This window comes from Mustelus asterias, chromosome 3 (genome assembly GCF_964213995.1).
Source record: "Mustelus asterias chromosome 3, sMusAst1.hap1.1, whole genome shotgun sequence".
NCBI lineage: Eukaryota > Metazoa > Chordata > Chondrichthyes > Carcharhiniformes > Triakidae > Mustelus > Mustelus asterias.
Window position 1 is genome coordinate 117924215 of NC_135803.1, and position 20499 is coordinate 117944713.

Consider the following 20499-nt stretch of genomic DNA (forward strand, 5'->3'; position numbering starts at 1 on the left):
CCATCATGTTGTGTGGCACTACCAGCATGCTATTTTTTAAAGTATATTTTCACACATGCACTTTTTCCCTTGGGAAATAGTGAGAGAGTGGTAAAAGGACTCCTGAGCTGCTTATCAGCCCATTGAACCACGTTATGAACACTACTTCCATGGCAAACAAGTCCTGGCATTTGACTTGAATTCATTGTTTCCAGTCAAGAGGTAGGCACACTACCCACTGTATAACAAGACCTACTATCCACCATGCTAAATAGGATATATATGCAAAAGATCTAGCAACATAAAACTGGGCATCTAAGAGGCACTGTGGGCCATCAACAGCAGAATTATACTTACACAGTCCATAATCGTATGGTCCAGCATATTCCCCCCAATCTACCATTACCATCTAGCCGGGTATCAGTCCTGTTCAATGAAGAGTGCCAGAGAGCATGCCAGGACCAGCACCAGGCATACCTAAAAGTGAGGGGTCAATCTGGTGAAGCTACAATACAGAACTTTTTGCATGCCAACAGTGGAAGTAATATGTGATAGCGAGAGCTAAGTGGTCCCACAACCAATGGGTTAGATCAAAGCTCTGAAGTCCAATCATGATCGGTGGTGGCCAATTAAACAATTAACGGGAGGAGGAGGAGACTCCACAAAACATCCCCATTGTCCATGATAGGGAGTCCAGCACATCAGAGCAAAAGATAAGCATTTGTAGCCATCTTCAACCGGAAGTGTTGAGTGGATGATCCAACTATACCTCCTCACCAAGCATCAATCTTCAGCCAATTTGATTCACTTGAACATGATATCAAGAAATGGCTCACAGTATTGGATGCTGTAAAGACTATAGACCCTGACAACATTCCAGCAATAGTACTAAAGATTCCTGGTCCAAAGCCAGCTGCGCCCCTAGTCAAGCTGTTTCAGTATAGCAACAACACTGGCATCTACCTGGCAACGTGGAAAAAATGACCAGGTATGTACTGTTGACAAGAAACAGGAGAAATCTAACCCGGTCAATTATTGCCCAGTCAGTTCATTCTCGATCATAAGCAAAGTGATGGAAAGGGTCCTCAACAGTGTCACTTATTCAGTGATAACCTGCTCACTGACTTTCAGCTTGAGTTCCACCAGGGCCACTCAATTCCTGACCACATTACAGCCTTGTTCAAACATGGACAAAAAAGCTGAATTCAAGAGGTGAGGTGAGAGTAACTGCCCTTGACATCAAGGCAGGTTTTGACTGAGTATGGCATTTAGGAGCCTAGGCAAAACTGAAGTCAATGGGATTCAGGGGGACAATGCTTCACAGGTTAGTTATACCTAGCACATAGGAAGATGGTTGTTGTTGCTGCAGATCAATCACAGTCTCAGGACATCAGGAGTTCCTCAGGATAGTGTCCTAGCCCAAACATCTTCAGCTGCTTCATCAATGACCTTCCTTTCTTCATATGATCAGTAGTGGGGATTGTCACTGATGATTGCACAATATTCAGTGCAATCATAACTCCACACTACTGAAACATTTTCTGTCCATATGTAACAAAACCTGGACAATGTTCAGGTTTGGGCCAATAGTAACAAGTAACATTCATGCTACATGAGTACCAAGCAATTACCATCCCCAATAAGAGAGAATCTAACCATCTCCCTTTAATATTCAATGGCAGCACCATAGCTTGATCCTCCACTGTCAACATCCTGGGTGTTACCATTGACCAGAAATTGAAATGGACTAGCCAGTTACAAGAGAAGATCAAAGGTTGGGAATTCTGTGCTGAATAATTCACCTCCTGACTCCCCAAAGCCTGTCTACCATCCTACAAGACACAAGAGTGAGGTGGAATGCTTTTCACATTCTGCATGAGCACACAAGAAGCTCAACACAATCCAGGGGAAAGCAACTTGTTTGACTGACATCTCATCCACCACCTTAAATGCTCACTCTCTCCACCGCTGATACACAGTGACAGCAGTGTGTACCAACTACAAAAGGTGTTCTGCAGCAATTCTCCAAGGCTCCTTTGACAACATCTTCCAAACCTGTGAACTCTACCACCTAAAAGGCCAAGGGCAGCAGAATCATGAGAACACTATCATCTGCAAGTTCCCCTCTAAGCCGCACGCCATTCTATCTTTGAACTATATCACCATTCAACTCTTGCAGGGTCAAAATCCTGGAACTCCCTTCCTAGCAGACCTATAGCAGACCTAGCAGACTACACCAAACCTCTAAAAGTTTGATTTTTAATTTTGAGATGGCTCATGTACTATTTATTAACACCATGCTGCATCATGTTTTATGTTGTTGCATACTAGATCGTTAACCCTGTATATATGCAATAGGTAGAGTTACAAAGATGTGGCAATTACGCTACAGTAACAGGCCATTCAGCCCATCTGTTGGTATAGATGTTTAACATTCATACTAGCATTCGTCCTAATAACAACCTTGTTATCATAGCTCTTTAACTCAATTTTTCTTTGACTATCTTTTTACCTATTAAATGCTGACATGAATTCTGTTTCAATTACCAACCACAAATGCATCTCAGTCTCACAAACCTGGATAAAATAAAACCAACAGTCTCTCAAATCTAAGTTCCAAGATAAACCATCAATCAGTGGATGTAATCATTTTGACCATTTGTTTTCAATGCTGTTTCACCTAAATTCCCCCCACCTCCCATTCTACCAACGATTGTCACACAAGAGCCCCGTCTGTGTAGGGAGTTCCATATACGTCTGTTCTCAGTGATAGATAGGAGATTTTTCCAGTCTGTCCCATAACCAAGCTAGAAAAAAGGACAAATTGATGGCTAAAATATGCGGTCTCAGTCTCTTAATCAAACTCAAATTTGGCCAGTGACAGTCCAGGAGATGTTAACGATATCAAACACCTTCTTGCTCCAAACTGCCATTAATTGTGATGACCTTTCATCTATAACACCATGTCAGCAATTGGAATTGAATGTGGATTTGTGCTGATGTTCATTAACCGTTTGTGCTGGAAGTTTTGACATCATTAGAACTTTTTGTTGAAAACAGTCATATCGCTTATTGATTTTGATTTGATTTATTATGTATTAGTATACAGTGAAAAGTATTGTTTCTTGCGCGCTATATAGACAAAGCATAGAGAAGGGAAGGAGAGGGTGCAGACCGACTATGTGTGGTGTCTAATTCAGATATAGCTTTCGGAGCAAACAACTCTATATAGCTTTAGTAATGATAATTTGTCAAAGCGAATGTCAACTTGGTATCGTGTATAATTTCGAATGAGAGAGAATTGGGTATGGCTGACTTGCATCTATTGGGAGTGGGGAGGGGATGTTTCGGGGAAACTTCTAAATGAATGCACACAGGTAGCAGAGTTCTTCATGGCTGGGTCCCCCGGGCTATCCTGACTGGGTCTCCCCCGATATCATATCTGTGAGCACAAAGATATATGGTACTCCCTGCACTGACCGCACTGCTGTGTGACAGTCATTAGCAGGGGAGACTTAGTTCAAACAGTATTGTAAAGAAGTGGATACAGTCAAAATGTCATCTGGTACAGGTAGCAAGGTACAGGTAACAATCGGACAGCTGTCTATCATGAAGGAACGTTTTCCGGTTCCAGCTTGTGATTTCCCTTGTGAAATGGGACTGAGATTCCGACGTTTGCAGCTCAGAAGTGAACGTGATTCTCAAATGTCCTCACTGATCATTTGAACTACGTGAGCGGCAGTAATTCTCTCCGACCTGCACATTCGTGACCGCTATTTCTTGGATCTGGAGCAGGCAACTTGTTTAATATGTTCTCCCAAACCATTGATAGCAACAGAATCCTTTCATCTGTTAGTGACAATTGATTTGTCAGTTTAGTTTTGCATCGTGTAGAAATCTTATTACTGTAAAAAGAAAAGACTCATGTCTCTTGCAATAGTTACACCTCGATCATTGCTGTTGTACTTGCCAATGCCTCCTGCTTGTTATCTTGTATAAATGTTTTGTATTGGGAGATACCGCATTTTCTGTGTTAAATAAGGCACGTTAAGATACCATCTGTTAAAACTACGGAGCCTGGATGTATACTGTTCGCCAATTATTCCCACTGTTAAATTCCCTGGTACAAAGTTTCCTGTCTCCGTGCAGACATTCCGCTGTCAATACAAACCAATCCCGCCTAGTGAAAATCGATCATGTCAATCAATGGATTATCGCTCGCACCTAATTCAGATTGCTGCCTTCCAATTTGAAACAATCTCGTCTGTAGGACGTTTCTATAAAGGTTCAGGAAAAAAAGGGGGAAAAAAACTCTGCCAAATGCAGGGCCGGTCAGTTTCATGTCTTAACAGAAGCGGAAGGCTATCTGTCAGAACAAATGTGTTGTCAGCGTGGACTGTCCTCGGAGCAGTTTACCGCCGGGGCTTGACCCATTCCCGTGTGCCTGATCTGACAGGGTGGCTGGCACCAATGGGTTGGCACTGAACTGCCAGTCTCTTCATTCCTGGACAGGTGGAGGGCGATTTAAACGGGAGCTGCATCACATTCCCTCCCTCGTCTGTTAAACGTAGCGGATTCTATCTAGAGGGAGAGGGAGGGAAAGAGCTGCTTGGGATTTGAATCTCATCAATCTTGGACAGTCTTGGTGCAGAGCTGTTATCTGCCGGCGGTTCACAGGAGGGAGCGCTCAGTTCTCGCGCTGCTCCCAGTCCTGTCCACTTCCCAGGAAGGAAAATTGCACACAAAACAGAATAGATTTGACAGCATGTGTGTTGGATCTTCTTGCCTCCACTTCCCACTGGTCCAAGAATTATTTTTGCACTACTGTCCTCCCCTATTGCCACCCCCTCTCTCTCTCTCCTTCCCCCAGCCCCTGCAAACCTCTCTTGATTCCGTTCCTTCCCAATTCTGGGCTCCAATTCTCCCCCTCTATCCTATTTGGGTCATTCATTCCCACCGCGCTTCACCGCTCATCCTTTTTTTTCCAGCAATGCCCTCCGGATCTTTCAATCTCGTTGCCAATTCCCTGACAATGTGGCAGGGTTGCTAAAAGTTCAGCCTCTTTACACCGGTTCAATTCTCTTCGCTCACTTCCCGAGCTGATTCGGGCGGGGAGGGAGGGGGGATGGTCAGAGACATGAGCTTGGCTCACAGGTTCCACTTAGCTGTTATACACATAGCCCGAAGTGCTCTCTCTCTCTCTCTTACCTGGCCGGTGAAGATAAAGTTGCTCGAGTGTTGGTGGGAGAGCTCCGTGACTGAAGAGCAAGGCGCAGGCTGTTATCCAGATAGAAAGCAGCAGGGACATTGTAGATCGCATCGCGGCCCTCTGCAAAGCAGGAAGTGTTAAATAAACTTAGACCGCCTTCAGCTCCCGCAAGCCGCATTAGCTAGCAAGCTACAAGCTCGGGCTTAAATTCTGCTAATATATAATGAAAAAAAATCCTTGTATATCAACCAGAGCAAAGATACGAGAGAGCCCCCGCTACAATCCCGGTCGATGGCTGGAGCAGTAACTGAAAAGTTTAACAGGGGAGGGGGGAGGTTTTACTGCTTGTGTTGTGTCGCTGAGCTGCTTTGGGTAAGCTATTACAGACTCGGCGCCCTCCTACGCTGTTTAATACTGAGGAACACAACACTCACCTATGGGAAAGAGCCGAGTGTGTGGGAATGCCGCAACTACCGAGTCTTCATCATTGCTTGCCCCATGAAAAAATAGAGCTGCAGATTTAATTGGTTTATCAGAGAATACTTGACATTATTCGCTCTCCCCGCTCCTTGGTTAGCAACATCTCTCCAGGACAAGACGGAGCAATCACTTTACTCAGTTCTGTAGGTGCAGTCCATCTTAAGAGCACAAAAAAAGATAACTACAAGTCCAGCTTCAACCAACCGACAGATCCGCTTAGCCCCCGGGAAGTGGCTACGTCTTTGCCAATTCTCTGTGAGGAGGTATTTCCAGAAAGCTTTGCAGCCTTGCCCGGGGAGAGAGAGAGAGACAGCAGTGCTGAGCTGTGCTGAGATGAGTGAGTCGGGACGATTGGACTGAGCACCGTTGGTTGGGGAGGGGGAGGGAGGGAGAGAGGGAGGGGGGCTGGTATTCAACAGCGGAGTCTTCAAGTCCTCTGCTTATTCCCAGGTCCTGTCATCACTCCTTAGCCATAGGGCGAGCTGCACATTTGTGGTCTCTTCCCTTACCCACCTGCCCCCCACCCCCCACCCCACCCCAAAAGAACCCCTTCCTGACCGGATGCAAAACGTGTGCCCCAGCGCCTTTCTATGAGCGATATCCCCTCTGCTCCTCCGAAAGAAGCTGCATCTTCCTAGAAATCAGCCAGAGACAGGGGTAGATTGAACCAGAGAGAGAGAGAGGGGGGCAGAATGAGCCAGGGAGAGAGGCAGAACGGGCCAGGGAGAGGGGGAGGGGTAGAATAAGTCACAGAGAGAGGGGCAGAATCAGCCAGAGGGAGAGAGGGGCAGAATGAGCCAGAGACAGAGAGAGGGGGGCAGAATGAGCCAGAGAGAGAGAGGAGGGGGGGGGGCAGAATGAGCCAGAGGGAGAGAGGAGAGTGTGGGGGTGGGGGGGGGCAGAATGAGCTAGAGGGAGAGAGGGGCAGAATGAGCCAGAGGGGGCAGAATGAGCCAGAGGGAGAGAGGGGCAGAATGAGCCAGAGGGAGAGAACGGGGGGGGGGGGGGGGGGCAGAATGAGCCAGAGGGAGAGAGGGGCAGAATGAGCCAGAGGGAGAGAACGGGGGGGGGGGGGGGGGCAGAATGAGCCAGAGAGGAGGCAGAATGAGCCAGAGAGAGGGGGGGGGGGGAGAGAGAGAATGAGGTAGGGAGTGAGAGAGGGGCAAAATGAGCCAGAGAGAAAGAGACAGAATGAGCCAGAGGGAGAGAGAGAGGCAGAATGATCCAGAGAGAGAGAGAGAGGGGCAGAATGAGCCAGAGAGAGAGAGAGGCAGAATGAGCCAGAGAGAGAGGGGGGGGGGGGGCAGAATGAGCCAGAGAGAGAGAAAGAGAAAAGGGCAGAATGGGCCAGAGAGAGAGAGAGAGGCAGAATGAGCCAGAGGGGCGGGAGAGAGAAACAAAGGGGCAGAATGAGCCAGAGAGAGAGAGAGAGAAGGGCGGAATCAGTCAGGGAGAGAGGGGGGGGGGGGGATGAAATAGAGAGGCGGTGGGTGCAGAATGGGCCAGAGGGGGAGAGAGAGAGGGACAAAATGAGCCAGAGAGAGTGAGAGAGAGGCAGAATGAGCTAGAGAGGGAAGGGGGGGGGGAGGGGGCAGAATGAGCCAGAGGGAGAGAGGGGCAGAGTGAGCCAGAGAGAGAAAGAGGGGCAGAATGAGCCAGGTAGAGAGGGGGGCAGAATGAGCCAGAGGGGAAAATGCACCAGAGAGAGAGAGGGGCAGAATGAGCTAGGGAGAGAAAGAGGGGCAGAATGAGCCAGGGAGAGCGGGCGGGGGGGGGGGGGGGGGGGAGCAGAATATACCAGAAAGAACAGTTACTTTAGCAGCACAGTGCTGCCACTGAGAAGTTTAGTGGCAGCGCCGGATCGACCAGTTCAGTTGGCGTCAAAGAGGAAATCTGGATGTCAAAGTTGTCAGTAATGTCCTTCATGTCTGACGTTGTAACTAACACAAGTTTACTGCCTGACTATGTGAAGGCTCCATGTATTTATTGGCTGTTAATTCGGTCCTATTTCAGTGCTAGCTACAGAATGAATGTGGTTCTGACTGGACTTCGGGACTCCCCTGTTTAAACTCCAACCTCTTCCCGGGACCCTATTGTGAGATAACCGGCCCTTGGGTGTTTCCTGCCCCATCCTCCCCCCTCCCGGCTTTGATTCTTCCGCCACTCGCTTCTTACCTGGAAGAGTCGGGGCAGAGAGGGAGGGAGATGAGAGCAGTGGCCAGCCCGGGGTACTGGGCTCACCGGGGAGATGCGGGGGCCTCCTCCCGCTCGGTCACAGCCATTCCCCGGGGCTCCAGTGAAACGTGAACGGTGAACTTTCCTTCCCGGGGAGGCCAGGCAGCTGCTGCTTATCCAGGCAGCGTGGAGAGCAAGGCGAGAGGAATGGCTGTCACACTGTCAAGGACACCATCCCCGCTTCTCCTCACCTCCCAGTCATCCCCCCTCGATGCATTGCACTTCAGAAAGTCGATCAGAATGTCCTAGCACGTTAATTCAGGCGACCAGAACAGGAGATCAAATGCTAGAAATCAACAAACCGACTCCTTTCTCACCCGAAACCAAAGAGAAACCGGCTTGTACTGTCCTTGGCCCCCTTCGGACTTAACCCTGTTTGAATTTCATGCATCTTTCTTCATGGGCCGTCTTAAAGCGAGATAGCTTGCTGCTAAATGCAGATATTAGACTAGTTGCCCATGACCCTTTTCTGCTGGCAGCAATGTGCACCTTTCCGCGGGGAAAGGGAGGGAGGGAGGGAAGGGAGGCTGGTAGTCTTTTAAAAAAATCAAATGATGATAGCTAACGCAGATGCTGCATCTCCGGGGTCCTGCCGGAGGGAAAGATGCTGGGTGAGTTGATGGATGGGCTTGTGCAGTGGCTGTAACTATTGTGGCAAAAAAAAAAGCATGGCATTTCCCCCAAAACTTACGCGCAAGAATCGGCTGTCGAGGAGGTGAAATGCTGCTTTGCTGTCTCTGTTGCACTAAAGAAAGGAACTTTTAATTTTTTTTCTAAGGTAGGGGCTGGCTGAACCTCTTTGCAATGGGCAGCTATTCCACACTGCTCATTACCTCCCCACAAGTGATCTAGAAATATCGCTCACGCACTTAGCAGGAATCACAGTCAGACAGCAATTCAGCCCAAGCTCCAGCAATATGATACTATATCAATACATTCGCGTTGTGTGTGTGTGCACTGCACCGCAAGCACCTTTAAAGTTGCGGAATTATATTTCGAGTCAACACGTGCATCTTGTAATAGGTTCTTTGGAACACAATATCAATGTTTCCATTAAGACACGGTATTTATACTCCAGCAGAATCGCCAGGGAAATGAGGGAAAATTGACTTTTAGTTGTTTTTTTCGCTCTCAAAATGTTGCATTTGGACACTCAATGGTTTGATGTTCGAATGGTCCGTCAAATGTTACTTATCAAATCAATTATTTAAGATTAATCTGAGCTGCTATCTATTTATCATCCCTAATTGTATTTCCCATTGATTTTGCATTGATTTGTCTAAAAGTATAAGAACCAAAGTCGGCGTCTCGGGAAGTTTTAGTAAGTACCCCCTGCGTTACGTTAAACAGTGGCCGCCCAGAGAAGGGGATGGGTAACACATTGCTGCTTTTAAAAGCAGCTATCCCTCACTGAAAGGTTGTGAATAAGGAACACTTTAGATCTGTATGCGCGAGCAGACCCTTCAGGAGTATTTTGGGACTTCACTATATTCAGTCCAGAGAGAAAGATGGGGTTTTTATAAAATTACAGCCAATAAAATGGTTCGTTTTAGCAAGGAGCGCACTCTCCAATTTATCGAACGCCTTTTTCAACACGTAAAGAAAGCAAATCTGAATAGTTAATCACCCATTAATACACCTCTTCCGAATGTGGTCTTCAATAAAGTGGCAAGTCAGTGTTAGTGTGTGTTCAAATATAACCATGTTTTCTCAACACAATGCACTTCAAACTAACCTCCTATCCCAATTGTAACACTTATTGGCAGCGAGTGAAGCCAATCTGATGCTGAGATGTATTAAAAGGGACACCTTGTCCACTGTAGAAACCATTGTTGGGACTGCACTTGGAATACTGTGCACCATCCTGGTTCCCCCAGCTGAGAAAGAATATTGCAGCTATTGAGGGGATACAGAAGGGAAGAATCAGAACCATAGAATCCCGACAGCGCAGAAGGAAGCCATTCGGCCCATCGGAGCGGGCACCGACTCTTTGACAGAGCATCTCACCCAGGCCCACCCCACTTGCCCTATCCCCGAGTGAGGCCACAGAGGGATTGGGTTATAAAGGACAGTGATGCAAATTGGATCCGTTCTCACTGGAAAAGAGAAGGCTTCAAGATGAAATCCTTGCCCGTATTAGAATTCTGATGTGGAACGCGCAAGACTGTTCCACCTGGCCCAGAAGTGTAGCATGGTCGGCCCCCTGATAAATTCACAACTAATCTGGGGAAACGTTACTTCAGTGAGTTCCTGGTAAATCAGTGGAACTGGCTCCCGAGAGAGGTGGTGGAAATAGATAATACTGATTCATTCAGTGTGAATTGGGTAGATTTTCTTCCAAAATAATATTTTGGGACAGATTATATGAGTAATTGAGTTCATGAGATAAGTGTAACAATCTTTGGAAGGGCAGATGATTTTGGACCTATGGTTCCCAAAGGAATAAGGGGAATAATTGATATTGATTGATGGTCATCATTAGCCAATTACAACCTCTGTTATGCGATGACCAGGGTGGTAAAAGTTGAATGGAAACTTGAGGCAGGATTTTCCCCATGGGACCGCACCATCGGGTTCAAGTAGCCGGAATTTTATCGCCACGCCCGCCCCGCGCTTCGGGCGGGATTTCGGGTCGTCTATGAGTTCCCCCAAGCTGGCTATTTAATGGCCAGGGGACAAGTTATTGAAGTCCCCCTCCCCAGGACAGTAACAGGAGCAGGAAGTTATTCAAGGTCAGTGAGGAAGGGGACGTCCCAACATGGAATAGATTCAGCTGTTCGCCCACCATCACAGAGAGGAACCCGTCCACAGAACAGTCTGCAACTGAAGCCAGGTAGGTGGGGAGGATCTCTAAGCTGGCCTGGATCACCCCCCACCCCCACCCCCACACACACCCCCATTTGCCACCAGGAGGTTCTTCCAGGCAGCTATTCCCTGACTCCTCCAGGGATATGGACGGCAATCGGCATTTAACTCATTCAATCAGTCACCGGCCGCTTGCAGGTAAGCAGACCTCCTGAAACCGGCAGGCTGGCCGGCCGATGATGGGTCATTCTGCATTGGCCCACCACCATGTCCACCCCCATCGGCCTAAAATTCAATCCTTGCTTTTTTTCCACCTAACAATTCTTTGCTTTCTGCTGCAGCTGTAACTGAAGTAAATGTTTTCCTTAAGTTTGAAAATAAATGAGAAAGCAAGACTTGCTGATTCCAATAGATATTTGCAAAAATATGTGACCTGCTTGAAACTCCACTCTGAGTGTAATTGTGTAAGTATGTCAGCATGACTGCAGGTTCCAGACTCCTAATCCAGCACAAATATTGTTATTCTGTGACATCATCAGAATGAATCAAACACATGCTTCAGATAATCATTTATAATTAAGTTTTACATTTGTTGGCTAGTTCCAAACTTCCTAAGATTACAGGGAAAGTAACATCTTCATGGTTTCAAGTAATCAACTTTGACACAGACTATGGCTTGTGAGGATCTATCCACCAGCACATTACTGAAACTGTAGCGTTAATTGGAATGGCAATAGATTTCACCATTTTGCAGTTCATTATAAGGGACTTATTAATACTAATGAGTCATAATCTAATAGAATGTCATTCATTTATGAAAGCTGGTGTATAATGAGACTGTTTGCTCTCATTATTATGCATTATGGTAAACTGTAAATATTAACTGCAATGCAGCCTACCAAAAGTGATCTGGGGAAATAAAAAATGACTTTTCTGAACAGCATGTGTGTTTGTAAGTCATTTATATAAAGCTTTGGGGCATCTGGAACCATGAGGTGAAAGGGGTGTCATTGCAAGTAAATTGGTAAAGCTGCCATGAAGGAAGCTATTAAACATGATTCAATGACAACATGGGAAAATGTACTGGCACCAAACTACTTTATTTCTTGTTTTATCACTAGACCACAGTTGTAGCCCCAAGCCGCCGTGGAACATATTGTTAAGATCAGTCAGTGTAATGAATTTCTGTATAATTATAATCTGCCAGCAAAAAGTAGTTGATGCAAGTAAATAATGCAGGGCGGATGGAAAATGAAATTGAAAAATTAGTATTGACAATTCATTGAGATTTTGTAGCTCAGTAGGGCTAAATCCCAAACACTAAGGGATGAATACAAGTTTTTAACATAGGAGAATTTGATCATTGTTCTATTGTGGAATCTTGAGACAAAACATTTTTGCCCAACCTGTGGAGTGCTGTAACAAGTCCCTTCAGAAGATGGGGCAGCTAGCCTGTAATGTGGAAGCTTTATATAAATTGCTATTTTTTTTTTGCTTGTGTTTATTCCTTTAAAAGTCCTTGGATTCATATTGTAAGGTTTTCACTGCTCATCAAAAGTATTGGACATGCCACAGTGCACAAATGAAAAAAGGCAGGCACATAATCAATTGTTATCTACAATGTACTCCAATTGTTTACACTAGATAGTATTGCTCAAAATAGATGGCAGTACAAATAATCTTCTTACTTTCATTAAATTAAGATGATAACTGTATCACACAGAAGCTTTAGCAAAAATTAGTATGTGTGCACTTGTCCACTGCTGAGGAGTTCAGAATCCCATTGTTTCCCGTCTTGTCCAATTGCCAATAGGGGAATTTTTTTAAAATTAAGATAATCAATTTGTTGCCATTGATTGTGTGACTGTTTATTATGAAAATTAATATAAGTACTAAAAGTTAATTAATGTTCTTCCAGTATGACACACAGTTTATTTCCTTTCTCTAAATGTAACTGACCATCACCTTGAAATCTCCAGGGCAGAGAATGAGTATGAAATTAATGGCCTGCCACAGCCCTAAGGCTATTATTTTCAATCAGCAAGGCATGGGAAAGAATCATTATTAGCTTTGAGAGTCTATCCTCTGACAAAAGATAAACATCTTGGCAAATCTTTCATCACTGATATCAGTAGGAAAAGATACAAAGATGCTATTGCTTTGATTTTGCACTATTGGGCACAAGGTTGGCTGTAGTGAAATGACCACCTTTGACAATAGCAGTGAAGGAATTAATTCTGGTTAAAACATTATGACACCATCGCATATGTATGACAATATTCTTTTGTAACCGGACTTATCAACTTATCAGTTGTGTAAAACAATACAATATCAGAAGTATCAATTAATGATGATATCTATAACTGAAGCTAACTGAACAACCCATGAAAGAAATGATCATGAGTGGTTCGGATCTGCCTCACTGGTGGAAAGATGGATCAACCCACTGATGACTTTGACTTGTTCCATTTGGTAACTGAATTTAAAAATAGATCATTTTAAAATTAATTCATATTTTATTTATGTAACTTATGTGACGATGTGAAGCATCTTTTCATTTTTCCCTGGCCACATATCTGGTATGAATTTACATACAGGGTGATGATAAAGCAGAGTGAAACTCAAACAATGTGCAAAGCTGTACTAAAGGGAAGGCAATTTTTCCCAATCGAAAAGACTTCATGTAATATGTTGGATTTCCTGAAGACTCATTCCTTCGTAGATGTTGAGGTTGTGTGACCGCTACAAGGATTTAGTAGCAAAGCTTTACACACAATGGTGGAAAGATACTTTAAACATATTTCATAACATAGGATTCAACATTATTTGAACTAAACATCACCATTTCCTGTTGGTGTTGTTTGAGTGATAATATTTAAAAGCACAGAATGAATTACAAAAACTGCCCAATATGCATTTTTGCCTAAAATTGATGCAAAGCAGTAATGGTGCTTTAAAATTCCAAGAAATACTTTGCAAGCATCCACTCGTCAAACCCTTCCGCAAGAGGCAGGCAATGAGCTGACAGTTCCATTATTTTGGGAAAAAAAACTTGTAGATATTTCCTGTGCCAAGTTCTCACCTACACTGCTGAAGATGCTTGTATCAATCCTCACACAGCAAAAAGGCAACTTGACTTGTCTGATCTTTTTGGAAAATTACTTCAGAGTTCATTTCAGATTAAATATTACATTTCAAGCATAAATGCTGTTGTGTATCAATATGTCAGGTGAAATGGGAATATTCCAGTAGTAAATTTAAAAAAATGCTTATTGCCTGGTGTTGAACTGAATTTTAATGTGACATTGTCACCACTGAAAAATTTTTTGGATAAACTTTTCAGTACATTGCACATAATTTCCATGACAAGCTGACGTAATTCATGCTCCAATCGCACTTCTACAAAAAAAGTATGTTAAAAATTAATGCTGCCTACAAAACTGCATATGTTGCAGCATACACATTCCTGGTAGCCAAGTTCACAGCTCTGCAGAGTTTTTACAACAGACTGTTCTTTGCTGTTCCAGGAATTTTGCATGCCCACAAATTCCTCCAAAATGACAATTTCCCTCTCGAGACATAATTCAAAACTGTCAGGAACTTGTTTTTGCCAGCTCTGGCTCAGCTGGCAACAATCTCGCCTCCGAGTCAAAGAGTTATGGGTTCAAGTCTCACTCCAGGGCATGCACACAAAAATGAAGGCTGTGCTGCCAGTGCAGTACTGAGGGAGTTCAGCACTGTCGGTGGTCAGACGTTAACCCCCACACTCTGTGTGCTCTCTGAGCTTCATGTTAAAGGTCCCATGACATGATTGCAAAGAAGAGGAAGGGAACTTGCTGTCCGGACTAACACTTCTCCCTCAATCGATGTCTGTGAGAGCTGGCTTTGTGCAAATCCAGTAAGAGTTTTAACAACACCAGGTTAAAGTCCAACAGGTTTATTTGGTAGCAAATGCCATTAGCTTTGTGTGAATCGCCTGCAATGTTGTCCACATGGCAACAGTGCTTCATTTCAAAAATACTTCAGTGGTTTTAAACCACTTTGAGAAATCTGGTGGCAATGAAAGGTGCTATATAAATGCAAGTCTTTCTCAAAAATTACAGCCAACAGTTGGAAAGAATACCAAATGTGACCAAGATAGTGGATTTATTGAAGAGAAATTGGATGTTGTAAAGGGAAGGTGATGTGGGTTGTGCTTGAGAGGGATGGTCTTATGTTGCAGATGAGCCTTCTCAATGTCTCTTATGATTCTGTGGAAACGCTCCATTGATTAAATCTTAATTCTTGAAATTTTCAGTCTTTTTTTGTATTGGACAAGTATGATCAAAAAGTGCAAATAAATTCTTTAGCTGATCAAAGTAGAATCACAATTCCAATTAAGTTTCTTGAGTTTTCATATACTGAGAAGTGTTATTATTCAGGTAACAATGTTCAAATTGTTAGGATCCTTAAGTGACATGAGTTTGCGTCTAATCCCAGTCCCATCATAGTCACATCAGCCAAATGTGAAGGAATGTTTAGTTTTAAGTATCACTTCATTAAAATGAATAAGACATCGACAAGCTCTTCGGTTGTCCATATGTTCCTTTCCTTATGTATGCTTCAGAAATAGATGCATCCCCTTAGACCTCTACGAAGCTTTCAGCTTATCCATATCTTTAATCCAGTCACTTTGGCCATGGAGAACTTCCTACAGCACATATCAAACACTCCCTGATTACAGTGTATGTCTGTATATCTTCTAATTCCAGTAAGTAATAGCTAAACAAGGATGGCATTGATGTAATATCAAAGATGTTCAGGAGATCATGTGGATGTGGAATTGGTTTGGGTGGAGATGAGAATTGCAGGTGAAAGAAGTCACGAGTGAAAGTGGTCTACAGCCACCCTCAAAGTAACCACAATGTCAGTTAGAGAATAAACATGGTGGGGCTGGGGGAGCAGTACTCCCACCCCGCCCATTCCGCTGTGCTAGTTCTTTAGCGCAGCAGGCCAGGAAGCTCTGGCGGCGGCCGATTTGCACCATTCATGCTGGACATGCCGGCCTCCGCACATCTCCCAGCCTAAGTTATTGGTGTCAATGGATCCACGCTGAAAATCAGCATAATGGATATTAGCATGTATTTACATACTTTAACATTTAATTAGCGGGGTGGACAAAGTCTCCCCTCTCTCAGGCGTGATGTCACGCTGGCGGGGTTTACAACTGCTGGGTAAAAGTCGGGACCTGGCGTGGCAGTGTTGAACAGGAGTAAGGAGGTAAGTGTCATGGAGCTACAGCCCGGATGGCAGAGGAGGTTGGAGGCAGGGCCTGGAAAATCTCTGCTTGCCGTGGGGAGGTCCCTGGAGAGTTGGAAGTGCTGTCCGTGTTGGCTCTGTGGGGTAAGGTGGGTCCTTTACTGAGTGCTGGTCAGGCTGCTGTCTGCAGCCACTGGACTGGTCCATTGTTCTGGTTGTGGGGTGTGGTGAGGAACTGGACTGAGTGCTGGGGCTTTAGGGAAGGGGGGGAAGTGCATCTTGTTCTGCTTGAGTTCATCAGTTCAGCAGCTGATGCTGCAAGCAGGGGCGCTCATGTTAACACAGACACTCATACTGCATGTACTCTGCAGTGAATGGGAACCCATCTTGTGATAATGAGGAATCTATCCCTGCCCCGTGTCCTTGATCTGCAACACATGCCTGGAAGGGAATGCTGTAGTTGCACTCATGGCAATAGCTCAAGGATGCGCAATGGTCACACCTGCACACCAACCTGCATGCTCTCCCTGCCAGCCTTGTTAACGATGTCAGTGGCAGGCAACTTAATCAAGTGATGCATAGCAACAGAGATTTGTTGTGTTGCCAGCATCCACAAGTGGGGATATCTGTCCCAGTGAGGGATTGGTGGGGTGATGTTGGGATAGTTACAAGCAATGACATGTATCTGTCAATCACTCTCTTTAATCCCCACCGTGCAGAATGGATCTTGGTCTCATTGATTTAGACTTGGCCATCATGGTGTTGGCTGAGGAGGAGGAGGCTGCTCAGGAGGTTGAGGGCGTAGGGAGGCCACTCCAGGAGCAGCCAGTGACGGGTCCTCAGGGAGGAGGGCAGGGGGCTGCCGCTGATGGCCATGCGGTGGGAGAGCAGTCTCCTGAAAGGGTGGCCAAGAGAAGGAGGATGCAGAGGCCTAGATGGTACCTGACCGGAACATCATTCGAGAGGCTGTCAGAGGTCCTGTGCTATTGCCGCTCCGCCTATCTTAAGGATACGGTCCGGCACCTGTGTGAGGTGCTCGCACACCTGAGGGGAGGGGCGACCACTCGCTGTCGGTAGAAGTTAAGATGACAGCAGCACTTAATTTCTATCCAACAGGATCGTTTCAGGCACCCAGTGGTGACCTCTGTGGAATCTCTCAGGTCTCAGTTCACAGATGTATTCGCCAGGTGAAAAATGCCTTGTACACCTGGGCAGGCCAATACATCCATTTTGACGTTGGACAGGGTCAGCAGGAGGCCCGGACTGCAGGCTTCACCACCATTGCTGGCATGCCCCATGTTTAAGGGCAGTGGATGGGACACACATCGGCCTGTGGTCCCTGCGAGATGAGGGGCAACCATTTATCAACAGAAAGGGTTTCTACTCCCTCAATGTACAAACTGTGACCACCAGATGAACATGATGCAGGTCTGTTTTCGCCACCCAGGAAGTACCCACGACTGCTATGTCCTGAGGTGCTCAGCCATCCCTGGGCTCTTTGAAGACTAGCCCAGGCTGCCGAGATGGCTCATGGGTGACAAGGGCTACTGCTGAGATCATGAGATGCCAATGCGGAGGCCCGAGACCGAGGCGGAGGCCCGCTACAATGAGGCCCACGCTGCCACCCAGCCCGTAGTAGAGCATTGCATTGTTGAAGATGCGATTCCGCTGCCTGGACCATGCTGCGGGTGTCCTACAGTACGACCCTGTGCAGGCCTCACACATCATTATAGTTTGCTGCATCCTGCACAACATCGTGCAGCAGTGGAGAGACCAGCTGGAGGAAGGGGAGGAGGGTCAGCACCAGGCAGAACTCAACAACTTGCCATATGAGGAGCCGGAGGATAGAGGACAGGCAGTGATGGCAGGTGACCAGCAGGGCAGGGCAGTAAGAAAGGCCTGATAGTAGCCCGCTTCACGTAGCTGGTGACGTCCAGTGTAGGGGCTGCTCCCCACACTCTTCCACCACACCCCAGGAGCTACTGCAGCCACCACCCCTCCACAACCCAAAGCTGGCCATTCAACCCACATGACCCTCCCTCAGCTCCACCCTCTCGCAGCTCAAACCCCCCCCAACATCGAGAAACATCACAACCGGTTAATGGGCCTGGGCTGGCAATGGTAGCGAGTCTTTGGTGCAGGCTGGAGGATGATGACGACTCGCTGTTGTGCACACTGAGATCCTGTCCATGGTGCTACTCAAGTTTGATTCCTACCTGGACTGAGCTCCAGAAGCTCCAGCGTCACGTAGCTCTGCCAGTCCTGGTGACCCAGATGCATCTGCCCCATGGGTTGTGATCCCTCAGCCCTGGCCCTCTGAGACTGGGTCAATCTCTGGAGCCCCTCAGCATTAGCCCTCTGAGACTGGGCTAAGTTGTCAAGGTCCACAGCCATGGCTTGCTGTGTCTCCAGAATCCCAGCAAAAGCCCCAGTCATGGCAAGCTGTGTCTCCAACATGCCCCCAACACCCATGGCCATAGACCAGTGTGCTTCCAGGATGCCAGTGCACCCTCGGCCGTAGCCCGCTGTGTCTCCAGAATGGTCTGGACCCTGTCACCTGTGAGAACAGATCCCTGTGCCATACTTTCCACTGCAAATGCCACCCTTGCAGTGTTGGCCTGGTTAACACGCTGTGCCGGCACCACCTCCTGCAACAGCACTCTGTTTGACTCCTCTAAACAGCCTTGCAGTCGCAGCATGGTTGCTGACAGCCCTTCCAAACTCCCCGGGTTTCCTGATGCATCTCCACCAGCTTTGGGATGAACGAACCCTGAGGCCCGGCATCTGGCTTGGGGCCAGCTGCATCCTCGCCTCTGGCAGACATCCGTGTCCCTGAGCCCTTGGATTTGCCTGCTTCCACCCGATGTGCATCAGCGGCTGTGATGTGTTCACCAGTAAGTGACCCAGAAGCCTCAGCACTAACATGACCCACCGTCATGTCGTGATAGTCTCTGTGTTGGTGGGTTGTGTGGTTGGTGCCTGTGCTGAATCACTGGTGCTGTCCTTGGAGGATTATTCAGGGCCTCCCTCTGAGGTGTCGTCCGAGGTGTCCAGAGGAGTTTGTTCAGGAGCAGCAGGGGGGCTGTGACACCAGAAGGGCCCGGTGCATCAGGATCCAGCACTGTGAGAAGGAACACACATTCGGGGAAGGGAGAGAAAACAGCCCATGCAGCATGGCACTTACTTCAAAGAAGACGTAGGAATCGGGTTCTGCTGATGCCCACATGCATGCTAGACACTGACCTGGCTGCCGGTCACCATAATAGGCACGTACCCCACCCCCGCCAGCTCCAGGGCACACTGCTCACAGCTCATCAACAGCCACAGCTCAGGAATACCCCAATCTGTCTTTTCCCTCTCACAATGGCAATGTGCGTTTTTCTCCTGTGGGGATATAAGGGGGATTGAAAGGATGATGTATGGAAGAGCATGAGGAGTAATGTGTGTCAGGGTTGGGAAGCTTGTGTTGGCCGTTTCAGGGAAATGGCTCCCCCCTGGGGGGTGCCGACTGGGGGGATGCCACTGGTTGGAGGCAGTATTAGAGGCGGGGGGCAGTTGTTGGCTGCCCTTGTGGTGTCTGGGAATGGTTTGACATTGTAAGCACAGTACATGTACAGGTTTCAGAATGGGATGCACACTCACCCTTGCTGCCCAAAGAAGGTCATCCATTTTCTTGTTTTACTGTTCTCCAGACCAAGCCGTTAGAGTCCTGGCATTCACTGCAGATGCCACTCCCTCCCAGAATGCACTTGCTGCATGACTCCTTGGGTGACAGCCGTGAGTGGAGTACAGCAGCTGGCACCTCTCCTCCACTGTGTCCAGCAGGCAGGCCTGTTGCTCTCTGAAAATCTGGGACAACCTTTCTTCACTGCCACTTTCCTGGCGTGACTGCCTGTGTGCCCATAATTGCAGCTTATATACAGCTCTGCCTTGTTAAGGGAGTCCAGGTATAGTGAATTTGGGCCAGTCATGGGCCTGTTAGTTAAATTTCATTGTGAATAATATACAGGTAACCTGGTTTCAATAGAGGAGGAACCATCTCCAAAGATTGAGTTCACTCAACAAGGTCCTGTGTCCAGGGGGAGAGAGGGTGCAATACTCAAGGCTCTCACTCAACAAGGAGGAATGCTCACAGGCAAGGAGTGTGCATGGCAGCACAGTGCTCTGTAGGTTATAGAGGGGGAGGGATGGGGAAGCCAGGAGTCCAGCGATGTCCGGGTCAGAGAGGGATGGGGAAGCCGGAAGGGCAGTGATTTTCTTGTGGGTGGGGGGGGGGGGGGGGGGGGGGGGAGGGGGGGGGGAGGGGGGGGAAGGAGGGATGAGAGGCCAGTAATGCCCATGGGGGGGGGGGGGGTGAGAGGCCAGCGATGAGGCCAGCAATATCCGTGGGGAGTGGGGTGAGCGGCTAGCAATCAGGCCAGCATTGTCCCTGAGGGGAGTGAGAGACCAGCAATCAGGCCAGAAATGTTCATGGAGGTTTGAAGCCAGCGATGTCTGTGCTGGAAGGACTTGTTTAGCGATCTCCCAGAAATCAGCACGTGCGCGGTGGCCCA

General features: G+C 47.1%; 1 protein-coding gene across 1 annotated transcript in view; it reads right to left on the reverse strand.

Annotated features, from left to right (window-relative positions):
• The window catches only part of tafa1b (TAFA chemokine like family member 1b), a 514467-nt gene extending 509009 nt beyond the window's left edge, over positions 1-5458 (reverse strand). Inside the window, exons 1-2 of the mRNA XM_078210152.1 lie at positions 5438-5458; positions 5188-5308 (exon numbers count right to left, since the gene is read on the reverse strand). Of these exons, the coding sequence (XP_078066278.1) occupies positions 5188-5299 (112 nt within the window). The 5' untranslated portion in view covers positions 5300-5308; positions 5438-5458. The remainder of the gene's footprint in view (positions 1-5187; positions 5309-5437) is intronic.
• Between the last annotated feature and the right edge of the window lie 15041 nt (positions 5459-20499).